The following is a 19552-nucleotide window of genomic DNA, read 5'->3' as shown; positions in this document are numbered from 1 at the left end:
TCTGTATGATCCACTGTGTATATTATCCTTGCTATGCTGGACACATATCTCCTCAGATTTCCTTGATCACCACCTTCTTTCCAAAAGCCCTGGCCGGGAGTTTGCTGTAAAGGACAAGATGTGGCACTTTGCATTTCCTAGCACTAAGAAAGAAGCGCAGCATTTATTTCACCTGTTTGGATTTTGGAGGCAAGGTGCGCTGCACTTGAGAATATCACTTCAACCTAATTATTGGGTGACAGGGAAGGCTGCCAATTCAAGTGAGTCCTGGAGCAAGAAAGGTCCCTGAAGCAGGTCCATGCTGTGATATGTGCTTCTCTGCCTCTTGGGCCATGTGATCCAGCATGTCTGGTGTTGCTAGAAATGCCTGTGGTAGATAAAGGTGCTGTATAGAGTCTTCACCAAGTGCCGGTGAATTGCAGAGCATGCCCTAGGGTTCTGGAACAAAGTCATGCCCTCTCTGACAAAGAATTACATTCTGAAAAACAGCTCCTGGAATGCTGTTGGGCCTTAACAGAGACTGAGTACCTGGCCAATGGGCACCAAGTGGCCATTTAACCCAAGCTGCCCATCATAAGCTGAATGTTATCTGATTCACTGAGTCATAAAGTAGGATGTGCAAAGCAGTAATCTGTTATGTGATGGAAGTGACAAATTTGGACCAGAATTGAGCTGGTCTAGAATGCATACGTACATTGCATGAGCAGGTGCCAAATCACCTGCCTCAATCGCACTGCTGCTGCTTCTTCAATTCACACTTATGACTTCATGGCAGGGAGGTTGGGGGTCCATATAACCAACTGGTAGATGTGCCAACATGGTATATTGTCACTAACAGCAGTAAGGGAAGCTGCAAGCATACATTTGGTCATCCACGTTGTATCTAGGGACTGATAGTCCAGAGCAAGGATAAACATAGACTGCTGGGAAGTGGCAAATGGCCCAGCCTATTGGTCAGGGCCCTGGAAGAAATAAAATCAAAAGGCTGGAGAAAAGGGAGGTCTGTGAAAGAGATAAGCGTATGGCAAGGCTGAGACTAGGGAGCATTTGCACGATCCTGAGAATAAGCGCCTCCTCCCATGCACTGTACTTTCCTCACCCAATCCCAGCCCTGGTAGATGGACCTATGGAAGTGTACACACAGGGTGCAGGTCTTTGGACCTCACGTCAATGCCCACCAAAGAGCTTCAGCCACAGAGGAGGCAGTGAACAACTACTGGGCAGGATAACTATCCTGTGGATGTCAGCCAGCCTTTCTCTTCTGCTACTAGTCATCCCAGTGCTGGCACAATGGGCTGGTGAACAGAGGACTCGGTGGCAAGGTGGAGGCTTTGCATGGGCTCAAGATAATGGATGTCTTCTCACCAAGGCCAAGAGCAACTTGCCCAACTTGCTGCCAGCAGAGATTGACTCAGAGCCCTATACCTGGTACTGTTCTCTAGTGGGGAGAGAAAACATCCAGCCATATGGTGGCAAGTTGATTACATCAGACCCCTTTCCCTTTTGAGGGGGTAGTGATCTGTCCTTACCAGAATCATTATGAACTCTAGCAGCACCACCCATGTGCTTACAGAATGCCTGATCTGTCTATATGGTATCCCATATCACAGTTGCCTCAGACCAAGAAACTCATTTTATAGAAAAGAAACACAACAGGCTTGTGATCACAGGGTTTACTGGTCTTCTTCATCACCCAGAATTAAGTGGCTTGATGGGATGATGGAATGACCTGTCACAGGCACAAGAAGGCACCATCTGGGAAATAACCCTTTGTGGAACTGGGAGCTCTCTCCTCAAGGATAAAGTATATGCCTTAAACTAATGCTCACGATTTGGTCCTATGTCTCCTGCGATCAGAATACACAGATCTGGGTACCAAGGACTGGGATTAGGAATGGCTCCTCTCATTATTACACCCAGTGATTTATTTTAGAATTTATGCTTCCCTTCACCATAATATTGGGATCTTCCAGGTCAGAAGTCCTAGTTAACAGAGGGAAAAGACTTTTACCAATTGACATAGTAAGAATTCCATTAAACTGGCAGCTGCAACTACCACCTGTCCACTTTGGGATCCTCATGGAGTGGACTGACAGGCAAGGGAAGGAAGTCCTGATGCTGGGTGGGATCATCAATCACAGTTACCATGAGGAGCTGGAGTGGCTGCTAGACAACGGGGGCAGGCAAGTGAATGCCTTGCACTGGGGGTCTCTCTGGGGCATCTCTTAGTCTTTCATGCCTGGTGGTGACAGTTAATGGGTAGCTAAAACAATCAACAAGGGCAGCGCAACTAAGCGTCTACACCTTTTGGGAATGAAGGTCTGGATCCCCCTAGCAGGAAATCAGCCCAGACCAGATGAAGTGCTAGTTGAATGTCGGGGCATCTATAATGGGTAGTGGAGGAGGGAAATGATGAATGTCAATTACAGCCTCTGGACCAGTTACCACTATGAAAATTGTAGCTTTTTTCACTAATCTTCTTGCCTTAGTCTTTGAGAAAAATACTCTTGGCCACCACCTTGAAGGTGGCCTGTGACTGACTGGACCTGTGGCTCCCTTCCTGGGGGATAAGTAAGGAATTAGGAATGTCTCTGTTTGCACAGGACAAATTTCAGCCCAAAACTGTAGTTCAAGGGCTGGATATAATGAGAGGACACAAGGGGTGGACTGTATCAGATACAAAATTTGTACACCACTTACATTATTTTAGTTCTGCCTCCCAAACCACTGGCCACCTTTATCAGAGCCCTCTTCTTATGGCCAGAGCTGACTGAGGTCCCAGCTGAAGTCCTAGGAATGCATGGTCTTCACTCCCCACATGTTGAGGCTATCTCTCTGAGTCATCCCTTCATTTCTGATTAATATCAAACACCACACCACTGGGCCATGGGATCTGGGCCTCTTGAGAGGATGCCAGTGTACAGAGATGTAACCCCTAAGACAGTTCCTATGGGATAACGTTGACCATTGGGATGTGGGAAGCAAGAGGGAGCTGGGTAGATAAATTTCTTCTCCTTTCTCCCTTCCGTGGATTACTCCAAGGCTCGATTTCACCTTGCATCCTGTCTGAACGAAGTCATCTTTGCCAAGTGAACATGCCTTCACGCAACTGGCTGTTACTCATCAAAGCTCATTTTTGAAGTGGTAGCCAATGCAGTAACATTGTTTTGCATCTTTTTTTTTTTTTTTTTTCTATATATACTTCTCTTCTCCTCACTGTCACCACTCTGAGTCTGGTCTCTCTTTTAGAAACACCCTTCCCCACCTTCTTCAACCCTCCTCATCCTCCATAACTCAGCCTAAGCTCCTGTTCTGACAACCCAACACCCTACACACACCACACATATATATACATGCATACACACAAACACATGCACACACATCAGGCTAAATTAGGGGCCTCTGAATCTCCAATAGGACCAGCCCACACTACTAACTTGCCACAATGTTTAACAAATATCTGTTGGCAAATCAATCTCTCCCACCTGATGCCTTGAGACAAGGTCCTTTTTCCTCTCTGGGTTCTTGGCACCAAGAATAGTGTGTGGACCTTTGGCCTAAATCATGGTGAAATCAGTGAAAGGAAGTGGTTTCTAGTCCCAGCTCTGCCACCAACTTCTGAGACACTGAAAGACCGTGGCCAAGGCATTTAACTTCCCTGAGCCTCAGTTTACCCTTCTGGGAAATGGGGATAATGTTCCCTGTCCTCTCTCAAATGAGAGAGAAATGGAATTGGTCCTGTAGTATAGCAGGGGGGTATAAGCACAATGGAAGTTAAAGACATCGGTACTGATGTTATTAACAACAACTGTTAATAGTGTTGGTAGTCATAATAACTTGGTTAGTTGGAGGAAATTCTCCTCCCTTCCTCCAAGATTGCCTGGTTTTGCCCTAATCCAACTCCATTATCTGCTCAAGGATGGAAGCTAGGTCCCCTTCTCCCTGACCCCTTGTCTCACAAATTTCATATGACCTCAAAAAGTCCTTCTAGAAGCCTGACCCACATCCTTCCTGTTGCAGCCCTGGCCCTCCCCTCCTCAGGTCTCCTCAAAGTCTATTCCTGAGTATGAATCTCCAAGAAGCCCAGAGCATCTTTAAAGGGCTTATCCTTCTGAGGTTGACAACCCTCTTCCCACTGCTCCGAACAGACCAAGAGACAAAATGGAAGATTATCAGGGAGAAAGCAGGAGCCCAGAGAGAGAGAGAGAGAAAGGGAAGTTCCAGTCTGGGGTAAGGGAACAGAGAAAGAGTCAAAAGGGATGGAGGTCAGATAGCAGTAAGGACTTCCCAACTCCTGAACACAGAGTGACGTGAATACCTACCACCACTTTACCACTATCATCTTCAGCTGCCTGACTTCCGGAGGTGGGACAATTGTCTTACGGCTTTCCATGACGTGGGTCCTCTGCTGGGGCTAAGGCTGTGGGTGAGGCGACACTTCCTGCCCCCGGGGGCCAGGGTGAGAGGAGAGATGAGTTGCTGAGTGTGCACACCTTTGAGAGCACATACATACACCCTTCTCTGGGGTCCCTTCTTAGACTGCCCCCATGGAGTTTCCCCTGGCCCAGACATACCCCCAAGGTAAGTGTGAAGTTCGAGAATGTGGGCGGGAGGGAACATCAGACACCCATCGCCCCTGAGCTCTCTCCCGGGCCTAAGCTCCCACTTCAGGGATGAGGGGCCCCACCCCAAGCCAAAGCTGACAAGGCTGATTGGCAGGGTGCCCACAACCCCTGCTCTCTCTCTGGAGCTCCATGTCCACTCATCCCTGAGGACAAAGATGACAGGGTTTGCTAAGTGCTTCTCAAAGAGGAGAGAAGGGAGCTGGAGGATAAAGGAGATGGGAGGCAGAGGTTTCTGAGCCGGAAGAGGGACCTGCCCTGAAGAGATTTGGCTCTCTGAACGTGGGACTTCCAGGCCATCAGAAGGCCAGCCTAATTCCTAGGCTTTCCTTTCTGGTACCTAGTTTCCCTGACAACCCCCTCTGGAGCGTCAGCCCCTCAGTGCCACCTTGGCTTCTTATTCCTCATCCCTAGGAAATTCCCCTGCTGTCCCTCCTGCATTTCTCCTGTTGTCATGACTGTCCCTGTCCTCCAGGTCCCTAGCCAGAAGCATGTGGGGCCCCTCTGAGCCTGGGGGGAGGGGTGAGAGGCAGAGAGAGAGACAGTCCCTCTCTGAGAACCCCCAGCAGCCCTCTTTGTGCTAATAGGGAATGATGAAGCCCCTGCCCCAACCTTCAGCACCTTCCAGCCTATGGATTTGACTCGCAGGAGCTGCCAGGGTCTGGGCTTGCTCCCGGGGCCCAGACTCCAGACCCTGAAGGCTGAGGAGGTCCAGCCCAGCCTCAGGGCCCCAGCTGTCCACACTGCGGTGAGTGGGAACCTGGGGGTGAGGGGGCTGCAGCTCCCTCATCTGCTCCCTCCCTCCCATGAGTGTGGACTTACAGGTGGACAAAAGTCAGCAAGAGAGAAAGCAGGAATGATCTGGGGCTGCCGACAGGGCTAGGGGTACAGAGGGAGGAAAGGAGAGGGGAAGTACCTCCTTCACATGCTGAATTGCCCACTCACCCCCTCCCTGCTCCTCTGCCCCTGGGAAGCTCAGGCTGAGCACACAGGTGACCAGGATACAGTGCATTGAGCCCCAGAAGAAAGGATCTGCATCTCTGTGCCAGTGGCCTTCACTTGCCCAGGGCAGTCCAGATCCCCATCTCCGTCCTTTTCACCCACCCAGTCCCTAGGAACCTTCCCTGCAAACCAGCTCAGCCCCTCCTAGTATGGGTAAGCCCTCCCTCATTCTGGCCTCTGGTGACTTCCTCATCATCTCCTTTCATCCCCCAGGCCAGGGAACACCTTTCTGTCCATCTGGAAGGCCTTGCTTCTTCTCCACCACCATTTAAGCACAGTTTAACAGCTCACTGCTGCTGGATTAAAGGCCCTCAGATCCAGGGGGAAGAGAGGAGAGTGTTTGGAACCCAAAACAGCTGAAGCTGAAGAAGGACCTTAGGAAGGACTTTCTGGGCAATTATACCCTAAAACAGGCAGGAGGACTGGGTATGAGGATGAGAAGGTGGCGGCTGGCTTGGAGTCAGGAGAAGGCCCGCTAGCCATGGCTGCTTCCCCTCCCTGAACTCTTCCCCTATCCAGGCATCTCCTCAGGCCCCGGGGGCTGCCTTCATCCCAGGGAGTGCTGAGAGGGCTGAAGAGGTGCCTGGGGAAGGAGGCCTGTCCCTGCAGAAGGAGATCCGCACTTGGTTCCAGAAGACCCAGGCCCGCTGGCTCCTGCAGCATGGGGTGGCCCCTGCCTGGTTCCATGGCTTCATCACCCGGAGGTGAGTCACAGAGGAGGAAATAAGCTCAGAGAGGAGCAGGGGCAGGTCCTGGGTACTGCGGCCAGTCAGGAGTAGACTGAGGCTGACTCCAGGCTCCAGCCCCTGGAGTTTCCCACACTTTTCACTAAGGATCTTTCCTGGGGGAGATCATTGGAGAGGCTCCAGCCCAGCCCCCTCGGTGCCTCAGTTTCCCCTCTCTAGGTTCCATTATTTTCCTGTCTGTAAGACCTCTAGTTCTTACATTTTCTGCCTCTCTCTCCTTCCAGCTCTTACTCCATCTTCCTCTCTGGCTCTCTACAGCCCTCTCCTCTCTCTTCCCGCCCTGGCAGATCCTCCCTCCTCTCCCGTTTCTCAGCCTCACCTCTCTTGTATCCCTTTGTTCACCTCCTCAGTTCAGCTTGCCACCTCTTTTCTTCCTTTTTTTTTTTTTTTTTTTTTTTTTAAAAGATGACCGGTAAGGGGATCTTAACCCTTGGCTTGGTGTTGTCAGCACCACACTCAGCCAGTGAGCCAACCGGCCATCCCTATATAGGATCCGAACCCGTGGCCTTGGTGTTATCAGCACCGCACTCTCCTGCGTGAGCCACGGGCCGGCCCTCAGCTTGTCACTTCTGAAATCTAGAAGTCTAACTAGCATCCCTGTTGCTGCAGCCGCAACCCCTCCACGCTGCCCTTCCAGGGTGAGGCCGAAGGATGCAGGGCTGGGGGGTCTCCTGAGTGGGACCCCGGTCCCTGTTCACGCGGCAGCGGGAGAACCGCGCCCACGTCCTCTCCCCCCATGTCCGTCCTAGCCCTTCTCTAGCATGCTTGCTTGGGGCCAGGGGTTCCTCATAAGAGCCGAGGAGACTGAAAGCGAGGCTACAAGATTCAGCAGAGTTCCGCCTCTTCTCTTCATCACCCTCAGGGAGGCCGAGAGGCTGCTGGAGTCCAAGCCTCAAGGATGCTACTTGGTGCGGTTCAGCGAGAGCGCCGTCACCTTTGTGCTGACTTACAGGTGAGGGGCGGGGCTCCGCGACATGGAGGCGGGGCTTCGGGCTAATGGAGGGGAGGGGCCTGGTGCTGATCCCGGGGCTGCTGAGGGTGGGAGAAGTCACCGGGCGGGTAGGGATTATGCCTCGAGCTGTTGGCCCTAGCCCGGGAGAGGTAGAGGGTCTGAAACTGGATGGCGCCCTCCAGGAGCCGGACTTGCTGCCGCCACTTCCTGCTGGCCCAGCTCAGGGACGGGCGCCACGTGGTGCTGGGCGAGGACAGCGCCCACGCGCGGCTGCAGGACCTGCTGCAGCACTACAAGGCGTGCCCGCTCAGCCCCTATGGAGAGACGCTCACCGAGCCCCTCGCCCGCCAGGTATGCCCCTGGACCCTGACCCAAGACCCCAGGGACTCAGGCCACCCAGAGCCTAGGCCCGGGACCACGGCACCAGGCACTTTCTCCCACAGACGACCCCACCTTGTCTCCTTTGCCCCCACATCCTCATGGGAAGCCCTTCAAGAAAGCTGAGTGCCAGAAGAGTCCTTGAGAGAGCCGCCCAGCCACACAAAGACAGGAGGGAAAGGGAGAGGCCAGCGAGGCACACAGTTATTTGTTTTTAAGTTGAGATATTTACTGAGTCCCTAGGCCATACCAGGTGCTGGCAGGCCCTGGGAATAGACCTGGGAAAAGACAGTAGGGTCTCAAACTCACAAAGCGTCCTTTCTGGCAGTGAAGGCATACAATCAAGTCATGGGAGTCAAGTGTGGAGAGTGTGGTTCGAGAGGAAATACAGGGTGGCATTTAGCATGGCAGAGAGACGTGTCAGGGAGTGCCACCCTGCACAGGTTCATGCAGTTCTGAGAGATCACTGTATGCCAGGTATTGTTCTGGGCACTGGCGAAATAGCAGTGAACAAACTGACCAAAATATCCCCGCCTTCGTGGAGCTTACTTTCTAGGAGCAGGAGAAATACTATGTGTTGTTTGTTATCTGTATTACCCACTCATGAGGTAATACATAATATTATCCTCCCTGGCCCCTCCAGCCCAGTACCTCCTTTGGCTCCCAGGCCCAAAGGTAATACAGAAAACAAACAAATAACACGTAGTATGTCTGGTAATGATAAGTAAGCACTAAAAAGGAAAAGCAAGCAGTGATAAGGAAGGACAGGGGTAGGGCTATTTTACATGACGTCAGGAAACGCCACTCTGGTAAGGAGACCGAGGCCTGAATGAAGGAAGAGAGGGAGCCATGCAGATGACTGGAGGGAAAGCATTCCAGACAGAAGGAACAGCAGATGCAAAGGCTCTGGGGTGGGAGGATGCTTGATGTGCTTGAAGAATAGTGAGCAGCGAGGGAGCTGGTAGGGGGAGATCGGGGTGACTGAGGGATAGAGAGGTAGGAGGTGAGATCAGAAAGGTGAGGGAAGGGGGCCCTGTAGACCGTTGTATGGATTTGGAGTTTTATTCCAAGTGAGATGAGATGGCACTGGAGAGTTACAAGCTGAGGAATGACCTGGAAGTTTGGGAGGGACAAGGGTGAGGCTGCTACTGTAGATGGAGGCCACTATGGTATTTCAGGTGAGCTGATGGCAGCCTGGAGCAGGGTAGTAGAGGTGGAAAAGTGAGGAGGGTGGACATGTTTAGGAAGTGGATCTGTCAGTGGTTTTGCAGGATCGGGTGAGGAGTGTGAAAAGATGGAGTTCTCTCTGAGATGAGGAAGGCTATAGGAGGAGCCAGACTGGGGACGGGGAGGGGAGATTAGTAGTTCAATTTTCAACATGCACAGTTCAAGATGTCCATATGCAGGTGTCAATAGGCAGTTGACACGGGTCTAGAGTCTGAGACAGAGGTCTGGGCTGGAGGTAAACAATTGGGAGTCGGCAGCACATAGATGGACTCTGAAGCCTGCAAGATGGGTGAAATCTCACTCAACAGTCAGTGCAGGTGGAAAAGAAATGAAGATCAAGTCTCCAGCCTTTAAAGTGTGCAGAAGTGAGGGGGAACCTACAAAGAAAATGAGAAGAGCTGCCAGAGAGAGAGGAGAAAAACCAGGAGAGTGTGATGCTCTCACAGCCAAGCGGAGAAACTGAGTCCAGGAAGAGGGAGTGGCAATGGGCCAAGAATTGACCATTGCATTTAACAGAGAGGAAGACGTGGACAAGACCAGTTTCATGGGGCCGAGCCCGTGGCGCACTCGGGAGAGTGCGGTGCTGGGAGCACAGCGACGTTCCCGCCACGGGTTCAGATCCTATGTAGGAATGGCCAATGCACTCACTGGCTGAGGGCTGGTCACGAAAAAGACAAAAAAAAAAAAAAAAAAAGGAACAGTTTCATGGAGCTGAGCTGGGGTCAGTTTAAAGAAATGGTACTTTGTGAGGAACAGGCAGAGACCTGAAGAGTGCCAAGCAGTGGGAGCAGGGTGTAGGACAGTCTGGGGGTGAGGGGAGCCAGCCAGAAATGAGAAAGCTGAAGGCAGAGCTGTCAGACACCAAGGCCTATGCCTGGGCCACACAGGTCTTGCCACTCAAGGTCCCATGAGTTTCATTTATCCAGAGGCAACAGGCCACCACCAAAGGATTGCTAAGGGAGTTCCTGTAAGATCACTCTGGCCAAAGACTGGAGAATGGGTTGGATGAGCAAAGGGATGCAGGTGGAGGAACTGGGAGGCCAAATAGGGGGTGCTATGGGTATGGAGAAAGGGTACAGATGTGAAAGATATTTAGGTGGTGGAAGGAGCAGGACCTGTGTTTAATTTCGTGTGGGGAAGGAGGTGAAGCTGTCCAGATTGACTCCTGTGGTGCTGTTTTGGAGTAGGGTGTGGGCTACTTTTTATTCCTGAAAGAAATGCCAGGAGAGGAGGGGGTTGGAGCAGTGCAAAAGGATTCTGATTGGGATCCAGGAAGCCTGCAGTACCGCCCAGTGGAGCCAGGCATTTGGATGGCAGAAGCATGAGAAAAGCCCCATGGCCTTAGCCTACCAGAAGCAGCAGGCATGTGGAAGGCATTCATGAAGCAAGGGCTAATGCTGAGCTAAGAGCACACCTACCGCGGGCCGCGGTGAGGCTCATCTCTCCTGAGGCAGTCTCTGCCTCTAAAACATTTAGCTTATATCTCCATAAATTAAGCTTCTCACACCTGCAGAAATAAACACAGGCACAGCTGTTACAGAGCTCGGTCCCCTTGCAGATAATTTTTAAGCTAAAGACTTCGAAAACCTTGTTGCAAATGGTAGCTGGCCTAGACCTGTGTTCTGGGTGAAACTAAGTTTAATGCTAGACATGGCCCGTGACAAGAGTTTCCCCGTGCCTCCATCCATCCCCTGGTCTCCTTGCCATCTCCACCCTCTCTTCCTCACCCAGGAACCAGCCCAAATGTCCACGTCCACCTCCTCTCCTTTATCCTCCATTTGGACCAGATTATTTTGTCCTCCTGGGTCACCTGCTCACCCCCCACCCAGGCCCCTCCTGCACCATCTCCCTCAGGCCTCCCTCTTTCCCAGCAGACTCCTGAGCCTGCAGGACTTTCCCTAAGGATTGAAGAATCAAACTCTGGAAGCAAAAGCCAGGACCCAAACTCCCAGTACAGCCTGGTCATCAGACAGGGGCAGGCCTCAGCCCCAACGCAGGAGGGGGCCTGGGAGCCAAAGGAGGTACAGGGCTGGAGGGGCGGGGGAGGAGGAAGGGCCTGAGGGAGGAGGAGGAGCCAGGGAGGGACAAAGAGGAGAGAGGAGGCAGGACCTAAAGGGGGAGGAGGCTCAGGCTGGGACTGAGACCCAGCTTTGGCCCTGCCTCAGTTGCTCTCTCCAACGCTCTTCCCTGGCCTCACCTTCTCTCCTAGCCCTCCCAGCCTCCCAGGCCCAAGCTTCCCATCCCTGCCAAACCTCAGCCATCCCATGAAGTCTACACAAGCCCTGCTCCGCGTCCCCACCCAGCCCCACCCCTCAAGCCCACCAACCCTATCTACCACGAGCCTGATGAACCCATAGCCTTCTACGCCATGGGCCGAGGCAGCCCCAGGGAAGCCCCCAGCAACATCTATGCCGAGGTGGAAGTGCCATCAGTGACCACAGCATTTGAGGGCCCACCATCCAGCCTCCACCACTCTGTCCTACAGAAGTGCCAGTCCAGGCCTATCCCAGGAGGCCAGGTAAACACGGGAGCAGGGAAAGGTTAGTCCAAGAAGCTTTCCTGCAAGCTAGACTGGGAGGGTGGAGAAGATGTTCTGATTGGATGCCTGGGTCAGGGTGAAGGTCAGAGGCCTGAGGTGATAAGAGAAGGACAGAATGGTCCCCGCCGCCAGCTACCCTATTCCAGGCCCATTGCTCCCTCTCCTCTTCGGAGTTACTCAGACCTGCCCCACCTTTGTCAAGCTCCCACCCCCTCCAACTTCACATAGAAAAAAGACTCCCCAGGCAGGGTCCCCCTCGGCCCTCTCCTACCCAAGCCTGAATTTTGGTCTGTGTCCATCTTGTCCATCAGGCCCTCTTCATACATCCCTGGGGCTGACCTGACCCCTACCTCTCTGGCTCTCTCCTTTGGTCTTCATGGCCCTGCTGTCTTGAAGAAGAGCACTTGGGATCATTTGTGTCATGTCAGATGAGCTCAGGCGAGGGGGCATCTGCACTCCCAGTGTCCTTCCACGCGCTCTCCCTCTTTCTCTTCCATCCTCTCCCCACCTCCAGTCTTCTCACTAATCAGTTCAAATTATGCCATGTGTTAGACCCACTGGCCACCCACAGGCCACTCCCAGCCTTTCCCTCCTCCTCTGCCCCCCTTCAGGCCCTTCCCCACCCTTCTTTCCCACTGGCACCCCAGGCTCCCCCATGGCCCTTGTGCCTGCTCACACTCACCCACCCCCCTGCCAACTACTGCTGTACTAGAGCTGATGTCGCCAGTCCATGTCTCCCTCCAAACTTCTCTCCAGGCTTCCGGTCAGCTTCCCAGTGCCCCTCAAATTCAACAGAGCCGACACTGCTCTCACCCTTGCCCCCCAGACTGCTCCCTCCCATCTTCTGTATCCTGGTTGCTAACTCTGCAGCCACCCCACTATCCAAACCAAAATCCTAGGGCTCCCTCAACATTTCTTCGCTCTTCACCCCCAACCCTGCTTAAGCCAATTCTTGCTGGGTCTCTTCCTAAAAATATTTTTTCTTTCCCCAGTTCTAGCCCTCCCATCCTTTCTCAAGATTTTTCAAGAGCTTCTTAACCAGTCTCCTAATCACCAGCCTTGCCACTTCTGATCCACTCTGCTCCAAGGAGGCCAGAATAGCCTTTCTGAAACAGCTGTCTGGCCCATGAAGCCCCTCCATACTTGGGGGGTGGATCCCACTTCCTTAGCCTTACCACCAGCTGCTCCCATCCTCCCAGAACTATTCACATTTCTCCAAACTCACCAAGTGGTTTCAAGCCTCCTTGGGTTTACACTCGCCAGTCCTTCTGCCTATAGCAACTTCCTGCAAGCTCATCCTCCTGCTGTCCAGCAACCTTCTAATCACCCTTCAAGACCAGTTTTCCCTTCTCCTCTAGAAAGACTTCCCTAACCTGACCACAGAGGCCACCCACTGTGCTTTACATGCACCTGCTATGCCATTAATCACCTATCTCTTCCCATCTCCCTCTTATCTCCCCCTCCCCCAGTAGAGTATGAGCTCCCTGAGGGCAGGGGCTGGGACTTATTTATCTCTGTTTCCAAAGCACCCAGCCCAGTGCCTGGCACAGAGCAGGTGCTCGAGAAATGTTTGTTGAATGAATGAATGAATTAACAGGAGGTTTAGACCCCCTTTCTGGAAGCCAAAGTATAAGACCAGCTGTCTTAACCCTTGAGATACAGGTAGGCCTAAGAGGCAGAGAGTAGAGGGTTTCACCTAGGACTGTTCTCTCTGCAGAATCCAGGTGGTCCACAGCTGCATTCTGAGAACTCTACGGCTGGAGAAGGCCCTTCTCTGCCCCATCAGCCCCCAGCCCCCTGGAGGCACACCTTCCCCAACCTTTCTAGACAAATGCTTCAGGACAAAGGACAGGCATGGCTCCCCCTTGGGCCTCCTCAGTAGGCGGTGAGTCTGCACAAGGGGAGGATAACTTAGAACATTAGGTCCAGAGACTTTCACATGCACCTGGGCCCCCTCTCAGGAAATGTGGATGGAAGAATCCATAGGTGGTCAGTGCTGGAAAAGACCTCAGCTATCATCTATTGCAAGGATGGCACAGAGGTGTCATCTTGGGTGTCAACTCCAATCCATTGGTTGTGGCTGCCTAGAGCACTGCATCGGAAAGGATGCTAAGGTCATATATGAACTCAGCAGAAAAGATCACCATGATTGATGAGTGAAGTCTGCCATGGGTGAGGGAGGGAGGAGGAGCAGCATTTCACTTGCCCTTACTGATCAATTTCAACTCCCTCACTGTGCAGATAAGGAAACAAAGCCAGAGAGGGACAGGGAATTGGCCAAGGTCAAGAACCAGGATCCAGGGCTCCCTGATTCCCCTGTTTAGTGCTCTGTCCCTTACCCCACATCTCCTAACTTCTCCACAGGAAACATCAGAGATTTCCTGATTGGAAAGCTGGCGGCTTTCCAGAGTTCTCCTGCATGGGGGTCTGGGTGCTGGGTCCCCTCCTCTGGATCCCAGCCTCTGGATCCTGTACCCCTGACAGGCCTGCCTCCCCCTCACCAAGAAGCCTGGAGGTCAAAGGAGCAAATGTGGAGTCTGCTTCCACTTATGACATACCCCCTGGCTCCCTCCTGAGCATCCCCCAAGAATCCAAGGGCTCAGTGCTTGGCGATCCTCAAGACGGCAAGGAAGTGTGCTGGGAGGGCCCTGCTGGCTCCCGCTGCCCTGGTTTCTCCTCCTGGAGTCTAATTTCCTTCGCCCTCTGAGCCTTTGAGCCTGGGCCCTGGTCCAATGCTGCTGTTGTCTGAGGAATGGTTTGGTGAGAACAGATGTTAGAACTTGTTTGTTGATTTTTGTCTGGCTAATAAATCATCGCCAACCACCTCCCCCAACAGGGATCCAAGTCCTCCGGGCTCCTTCTGTCTCTGTCTGACTTTCTCTCTCTCTGAAATTGTGGAAGGCAAGTGGTGGAGCTGCCATTGCAGTGGGAGCAGAGTGGTCTAGGGGTTGAGAGACACCTGGGCAAGGGTCACAGATCTGTTGGCTGAGGGCTGGAAGACACCGAGCCAAGGAGCACAGACCTCTCTCTGCAAAGTGGGCTCAGTAGGTAGCCAGGGGAAGAGGGGTAGTTGCAGCACTTGGGGGTGCCAGTAAAGAAAGAGGGGCAGGAAGGGGAGCAGTTGAAGGGTAGCCCCTTCACCTCCCCAACCCCTCTGCAAAGCACAGGACTGGGAGGAGGAGGGTGTGTTATATGAGCCTGTGTTTGTGAGCCCCTTAGAGGACAGGCGTCTCACCTGACATGGCTTCAGCACTCTTTCTTGCATATTCCCAGACTCATAGACTTAGGCCTTTTACCTCAATCAGGACACCGTTCCCTCCCCCAGCCCTCTTGTGATGCTCCCCACTTCTCTGCCCAGACCCACATCAGGGCCAGCCTCCTGCCCCAGTGCAAAGCTCCACACCCTGGGGCTCCGACTACCTGGAAGAGTCTGCTCTGGATCTTAATTTTTCTGACTTGGGGCTCTCTGAGGCAGGGCTGTATCTGCCACTGGATCATCCTCGGGGCTCAGAGCGGAAGCCGCCCAGGCCTGAGCCCTCCTGTGGGCTCCTCTGTGCAGCCTGTTCTTGCACACCCATTCTTACAAGAGTTTAGTCAAGGCCACTAGTGCCTGTCAGAGTCCCTCTTCCTGCCAAGAGGCCTTGTACCTGCCTGAGGCACAGAAATCCTCCAGACCCTTCTCTCGATGTTCCCTAGTCCAGTGTTCTCTAGGCCTGGGTGCTGCCACTGCCACACCACCCCCAGCCTGGCCCAGGCGCCAGCTCCAGTGACTAGCCAATTCCCCTCCTTTCCACTCCAGTGCTAATCAGCTTAAGGAGAAATACGGTTGCTGAGTCAACAGAGTTGGGGTTCCACTTCCTTTTGTTTAGACCTCAGGTCTCAACGCCCTTCCGAGCAAGAGAAGAGGTGGGGAGGGAGGCCAAGGGGAAGGAAGGGGAGAGCAGATGGCTTTGCTGAAATCAGGGAGGAGGCTGAAAGTGCAAGAAAGGTCTTAGATTAGACTCAGAGTCACCTCGTGGCTGATTCCTTGTGGCAGAGGGAAGAGGCAAAAAGGAATGGCTTATTGTACAGCAAGAGATGGAAATCAGAAAGTCAGAAGACAGGATTTCCTTAGACTTCAGGGTATAACAGAATGGGAAGGTATGGGAAGGGGGCCAAAATACCTAGTAACCACTTCATGTTTCTGGGGGAGCAAAGCCTGCTAGACAGGACACAGTGGGACCTAGGGACTCCTTCAGCTCCATACAGCTTGGGGTGGACACAGCCAAGGGATGGTGGGAGACTCTAGATGATGGTATGTCATCAAGAGCCCTGGGTTTCTGCATGTGAACTAGCTGTGCAGCCTTTGGCAGGGGAACCCTCTTTCTGTGCCACTGTGCCCCACACTCCTTATGAAATGGAGATAATGCCTCCTTATTTGCACCCAGGGTTGGTGTCCAGATCAGACTATGCAAGTGAAGGAGCTTTGAAAAGTAGGACTGCTGAGGCTAGAAGGGACTTCAGAGACCCTTCACAACAGACTTTTTGGGTCAACTGAAGAGGAAACGGAGGTCTAGAGAGGGGAGATAACAGGAAGCCGGAGACAGTCAGGCCCAGGGCCCAGATCTTGTCATCCCAACCCAGTGTTCCTCCTGCTATCACAGGGCCCTTCCCAGGCAGATGGATAAGGTCTCAGTCCTGCCAAGACCACCAGCTGCAGTTCCAGCCCTGAAGACCAGGGTGCTGGGGCCTCCCTTCCCCTCACAACTAGGGGCAGCCCTGCACCATCCTGCTGACTTTACACCCAAGCTGTGGCCTGCGGCTGCAGTGAGACCTCCAGCTGGGGGAGAAGTTGAGTAACTTGTACAGGGAAAGGAAACTGGGGCAATTATGCTGAGCAGGTTTCTCCTCCCCAGCCAGAGCCTCCACTCACGCAAGGGGGAGGAGGGCATTTCTCAGCTGACTCCATCTTCCCACCGTCATTCCATCCCTCCTCCAGCCTCCTCCAGGCAAGGCCTCTCTGGCTTAGCCCACTCTTAGATCTGCAAAAGGAATCTCACCCCCAGCTCCAGATCCCCTTCAGAGCATGTGGAAGGCCTTGCTGTGAGCAGACAGCATTGCTCTCACTGCTCCTACTTTGCCCTCCGGGGCCAGCCCCTTTGGCACCATGGCTGACCCTGATGGCTCTCCGTATTTTTTTTCCTGCTCCTGTCTCCCCTGAGCAGCCCTTTTCATCCTATCTGCTCCCTCAACCAATGCAACAGACAGTCTCAGTAAGGTGATCTATAACTCTGGCCCAGGGACAGAAGGATTGAAAAGCTTCTACTAACTCCCAAATCTCAGCTGGTCCAATTCCACAGCACATCACACCCCATGAACCCACTCAGGGAGCGTTGGGGGCTGACTTTACACCCAAGCTGAGGCCTGGGGCTGCAGTGAGACCTCCAGCTGGGGTAGAATTTGAGTAACTCGTACAAGGAAAGGGAACTGGGGCAATTATGCTGAGCAGGTTGCTCCTCCCCAGCCAGAGCCTCCAGTCATGACTGAGGTCCCACCCTTAACAATCTCTACTATTCCTCACCTGAAAGCAAGCTGAATATAGAGGGAGGGGGGTTAGAAAAGATGGACAGGATGAGTTGGCCAGTTAGCTCAGTTGGTTAGAGCATAGTGTTGTAATGCCATGGTGAAGGGTTCATACCCCAGCACCAGCAAAAAATGACACATAGGAGCATGAAGCCCAGAGCAGTCCAGCATCCTTGCTACCTCCCACAGACCCCACAGAACTTTAACCAGCCCCTCAGCATGTAGGTGCTTCTTGGACAGCAAGCTCAGCATGCTACCTGGGGTGAAGACCTGGCTGGGCCCCTCCCCAGAGGCCAGGGCCAATGTAGAGGCACTGAAACACCCTCATTATGACAACTTTGCCATCTCCGTATAGTTTCTAAGTATGAGCCTCAGCTCCGCTGTCCTGGTCAGTGCAAACTGCACACCCAAGCTTTGCCCTAGTCCCTCTACCATCTTCCAGGGCTGTCTGGATCCATTTCTTACTTTTTTATTTTTTTGGCAGCTGGCCGGTATAGTAGATCCTTTCTGACCAAGGTTTTTTGCACCTTCCTCCTGCCCCTTGGCTGTTAATCCCATGACAATTTTAGCCAGATATTGTTCCTTATTCCTCCTTATCTCTCCCTCATCTGTTTGTCTTCTCTTTTCTATTTGTTAGAACTTGAGGCTACTACCTCGAGGAAGCCTTCCCAAATGAAGTCTGTACATCTTCTAACCTGTTAGTATGAGGGTACTTCAAAAGGTTCATGAAAAAATAGAATTAGAAGATAATGCAGGAGACCAATAAAAAAATTTTTAAGAATCTTTCCACTAACTTTTTGAAATACCCTCATATTTCTCTTAGTGACCAGGAAATTCCAATTACCAAATATGTCATCTTTGGTAGCACTAAAAAGTGGTTTTTAAAAAAATGTGGCTTAAGACTAGTTGAAGAGAACTGAAGGAGGTGGGAGGTAAGAGGACTCTTAGAGACATCTAGCCTAGTTCTGTCCATTCCCAGAAGATACTGGGACTCTATTTCCCCACGATCTCCTGCCTCCCAGCCCAGAGCACTTTCAACTACATCATGATTCAGCCCCTGGAATGAGAAAGCTGAACTATTGAATCCCAGGAGTGTGACAGCTCAGGTGTGAAGGGCTGCACCTGTAACATACTGGATACAAGAAAGCGTTTGGCTCACAGGGTGGTCTCGGGCTTTGGGGCCCTGCTGAGCCTACCTTACCACCCCAGAGGGGAAGTTCTCAGCCGTGGCCCCCACTGCCTCTGTGGACTGTGGGAGTGTGGTAGGGGCGGATGCTCCTTGCTGAAGGCTGGCTGGATACACAGATTTGGACAACTAAAGCCTAAGTGTCCCTGTGGGATGCAGGAGCCCTGTCTGGCTCCAACCCAAAGTAGGTCAGATTTCAGATAAGCGGGTGGTTTTCCTGTAAGCGATGAAACCCTCTGTACTTAATGAGAAACAGACTCCTCAACTTACCCCAGCACACAAAACCAGAAACATGGTGAGATTCCTCACTTTTGTCTCTTCCTTCTCATCCCCAAGTCCCCACCACATACCTCTTTAAACTGCCCCTATGGCCTTAGCCTTGCCTGTCACCACGACTGCCAAACACTAATCCTTCCCAGTGTTTCCCTGCAACAGTGGATTCACGCATCTATGTCCGGTCAATGGCTCCTTCACCTGGCATCCAAGGGCTCTCTTGTAGGAGGTTTTTTTTTTTTTTTTTTAAAGATGACCAGTAAGGAGATCTTAACCCTTGACTTGGTGTTGTCAGCACCACGCTCACCCATTGAGCCAACCGGCCATCCCTATATGGGATCCGAACCCGTGGCCTTGGTGTTATCAGCACCACACTCTCCCAAGTGAGCCACGGGCCGGCCCCAAGTTTCTCAACACTCCTTTCCTGCAGGAAACCCAGCAGCTAAGCCCTGTTGGAGTCCTGGTATCCTTAGCAATATTTCTCAGTGGTGGTTTGCAGTATGGTTGGCACACTGTTTTTGTGATCATCCCTACTTGAACCTTGCCCTGAGAGGAAAGAATCGTGCCATCTGTCTTGTTGCTTCTGGGCATCACTGTGCCCTACAGCTAACTGGAGACTATAGACCCTACCACTTCCCTTTCCCAACAAATGCTTGGGATTTGGAAGTTTCCAAAGATCTCTGTCTAGCCCCCAAGCTCTATGCAAATCTTCCAAACCAGTCCAGACCAATGACTACCAGTGTAAATTTGAATCATCTTTAGGGACAGGCATTTCATCACTTTACCTCCTCTTGGACGTGATTTTATGTCTAACTCTTTCATGCCATAGAAACTCCTGACTTCCCCCAGTCTCGAGATATTGAGGTCAGCAATACTTTCCATATCTGGGATCACAGGTCCCTTTGAAAATCATCCTTCCCTGTATAAAATTGTGCATACAATTTCTAAGGTCTTCAATGGCTACGAACCCAGTTTAGGTGGTAGGTAGGGAGAAAAAGCAAAGCAATCATCCAGGCAGCTCAAGATGGTTTGGAGAGTGCTTTACACAAGGTAAACACAGGTCCA

General features: G+C 52.3%; 1 protein-coding gene across 2 annotated transcripts; it reads left to right on the top strand.

The window, feature by feature from the left end:
• Nucleotides 1-4547: 4547 nt before the first annotated feature.
• Nucleotides 4548-13348, top strand: SH2D2A (SH2 domain containing 2A). 2 transcript variants are annotated; one of them, XM_063106742.1, is made up of 9 exons: nt 4548-4581; nt 5210-5291; nt 5608-5614; nt 6144-6328; nt 7233-7322; nt 7505-7673; nt 10802-10948; nt 11137-11445; nt 13184-13348. In XM_063106742.1, the coding sequence occupies exons 1-9, from the start codon at nt 4548-4550 to the stop codon at nt 13346-13348; spliced, it is 1188 nt and encodes a 395-aa protein (XP_062962812.1). The 2 variants fall into 2 exon arrangements, with proteins under 2 accessions (XP_062962812.1, XP_062962811.1); XM_063106741.1 differs by having other exon boundaries at nt 7203-7322.
• Nucleotides 13349-19552: the final 6204 nt, after the last annotated feature.

The sequence above is a fragment of the Cynocephalus volans genome, chromosome 8 (assembly GCF_027409185.1).
Source record: "Cynocephalus volans isolate mCynVol1 chromosome 8, mCynVol1.pri, whole genome shotgun sequence".
Classification (NCBI taxonomy): Eukaryota; Metazoa; Chordata; class Mammalia; order Dermoptera; family Cynocephalidae; genus Cynocephalus; species Cynocephalus volans.
The sequence above is the reverse complement of the archived record's forward strand: the minus strand, read 5'-3'. Positions and strand labels throughout refer to the sequence as shown.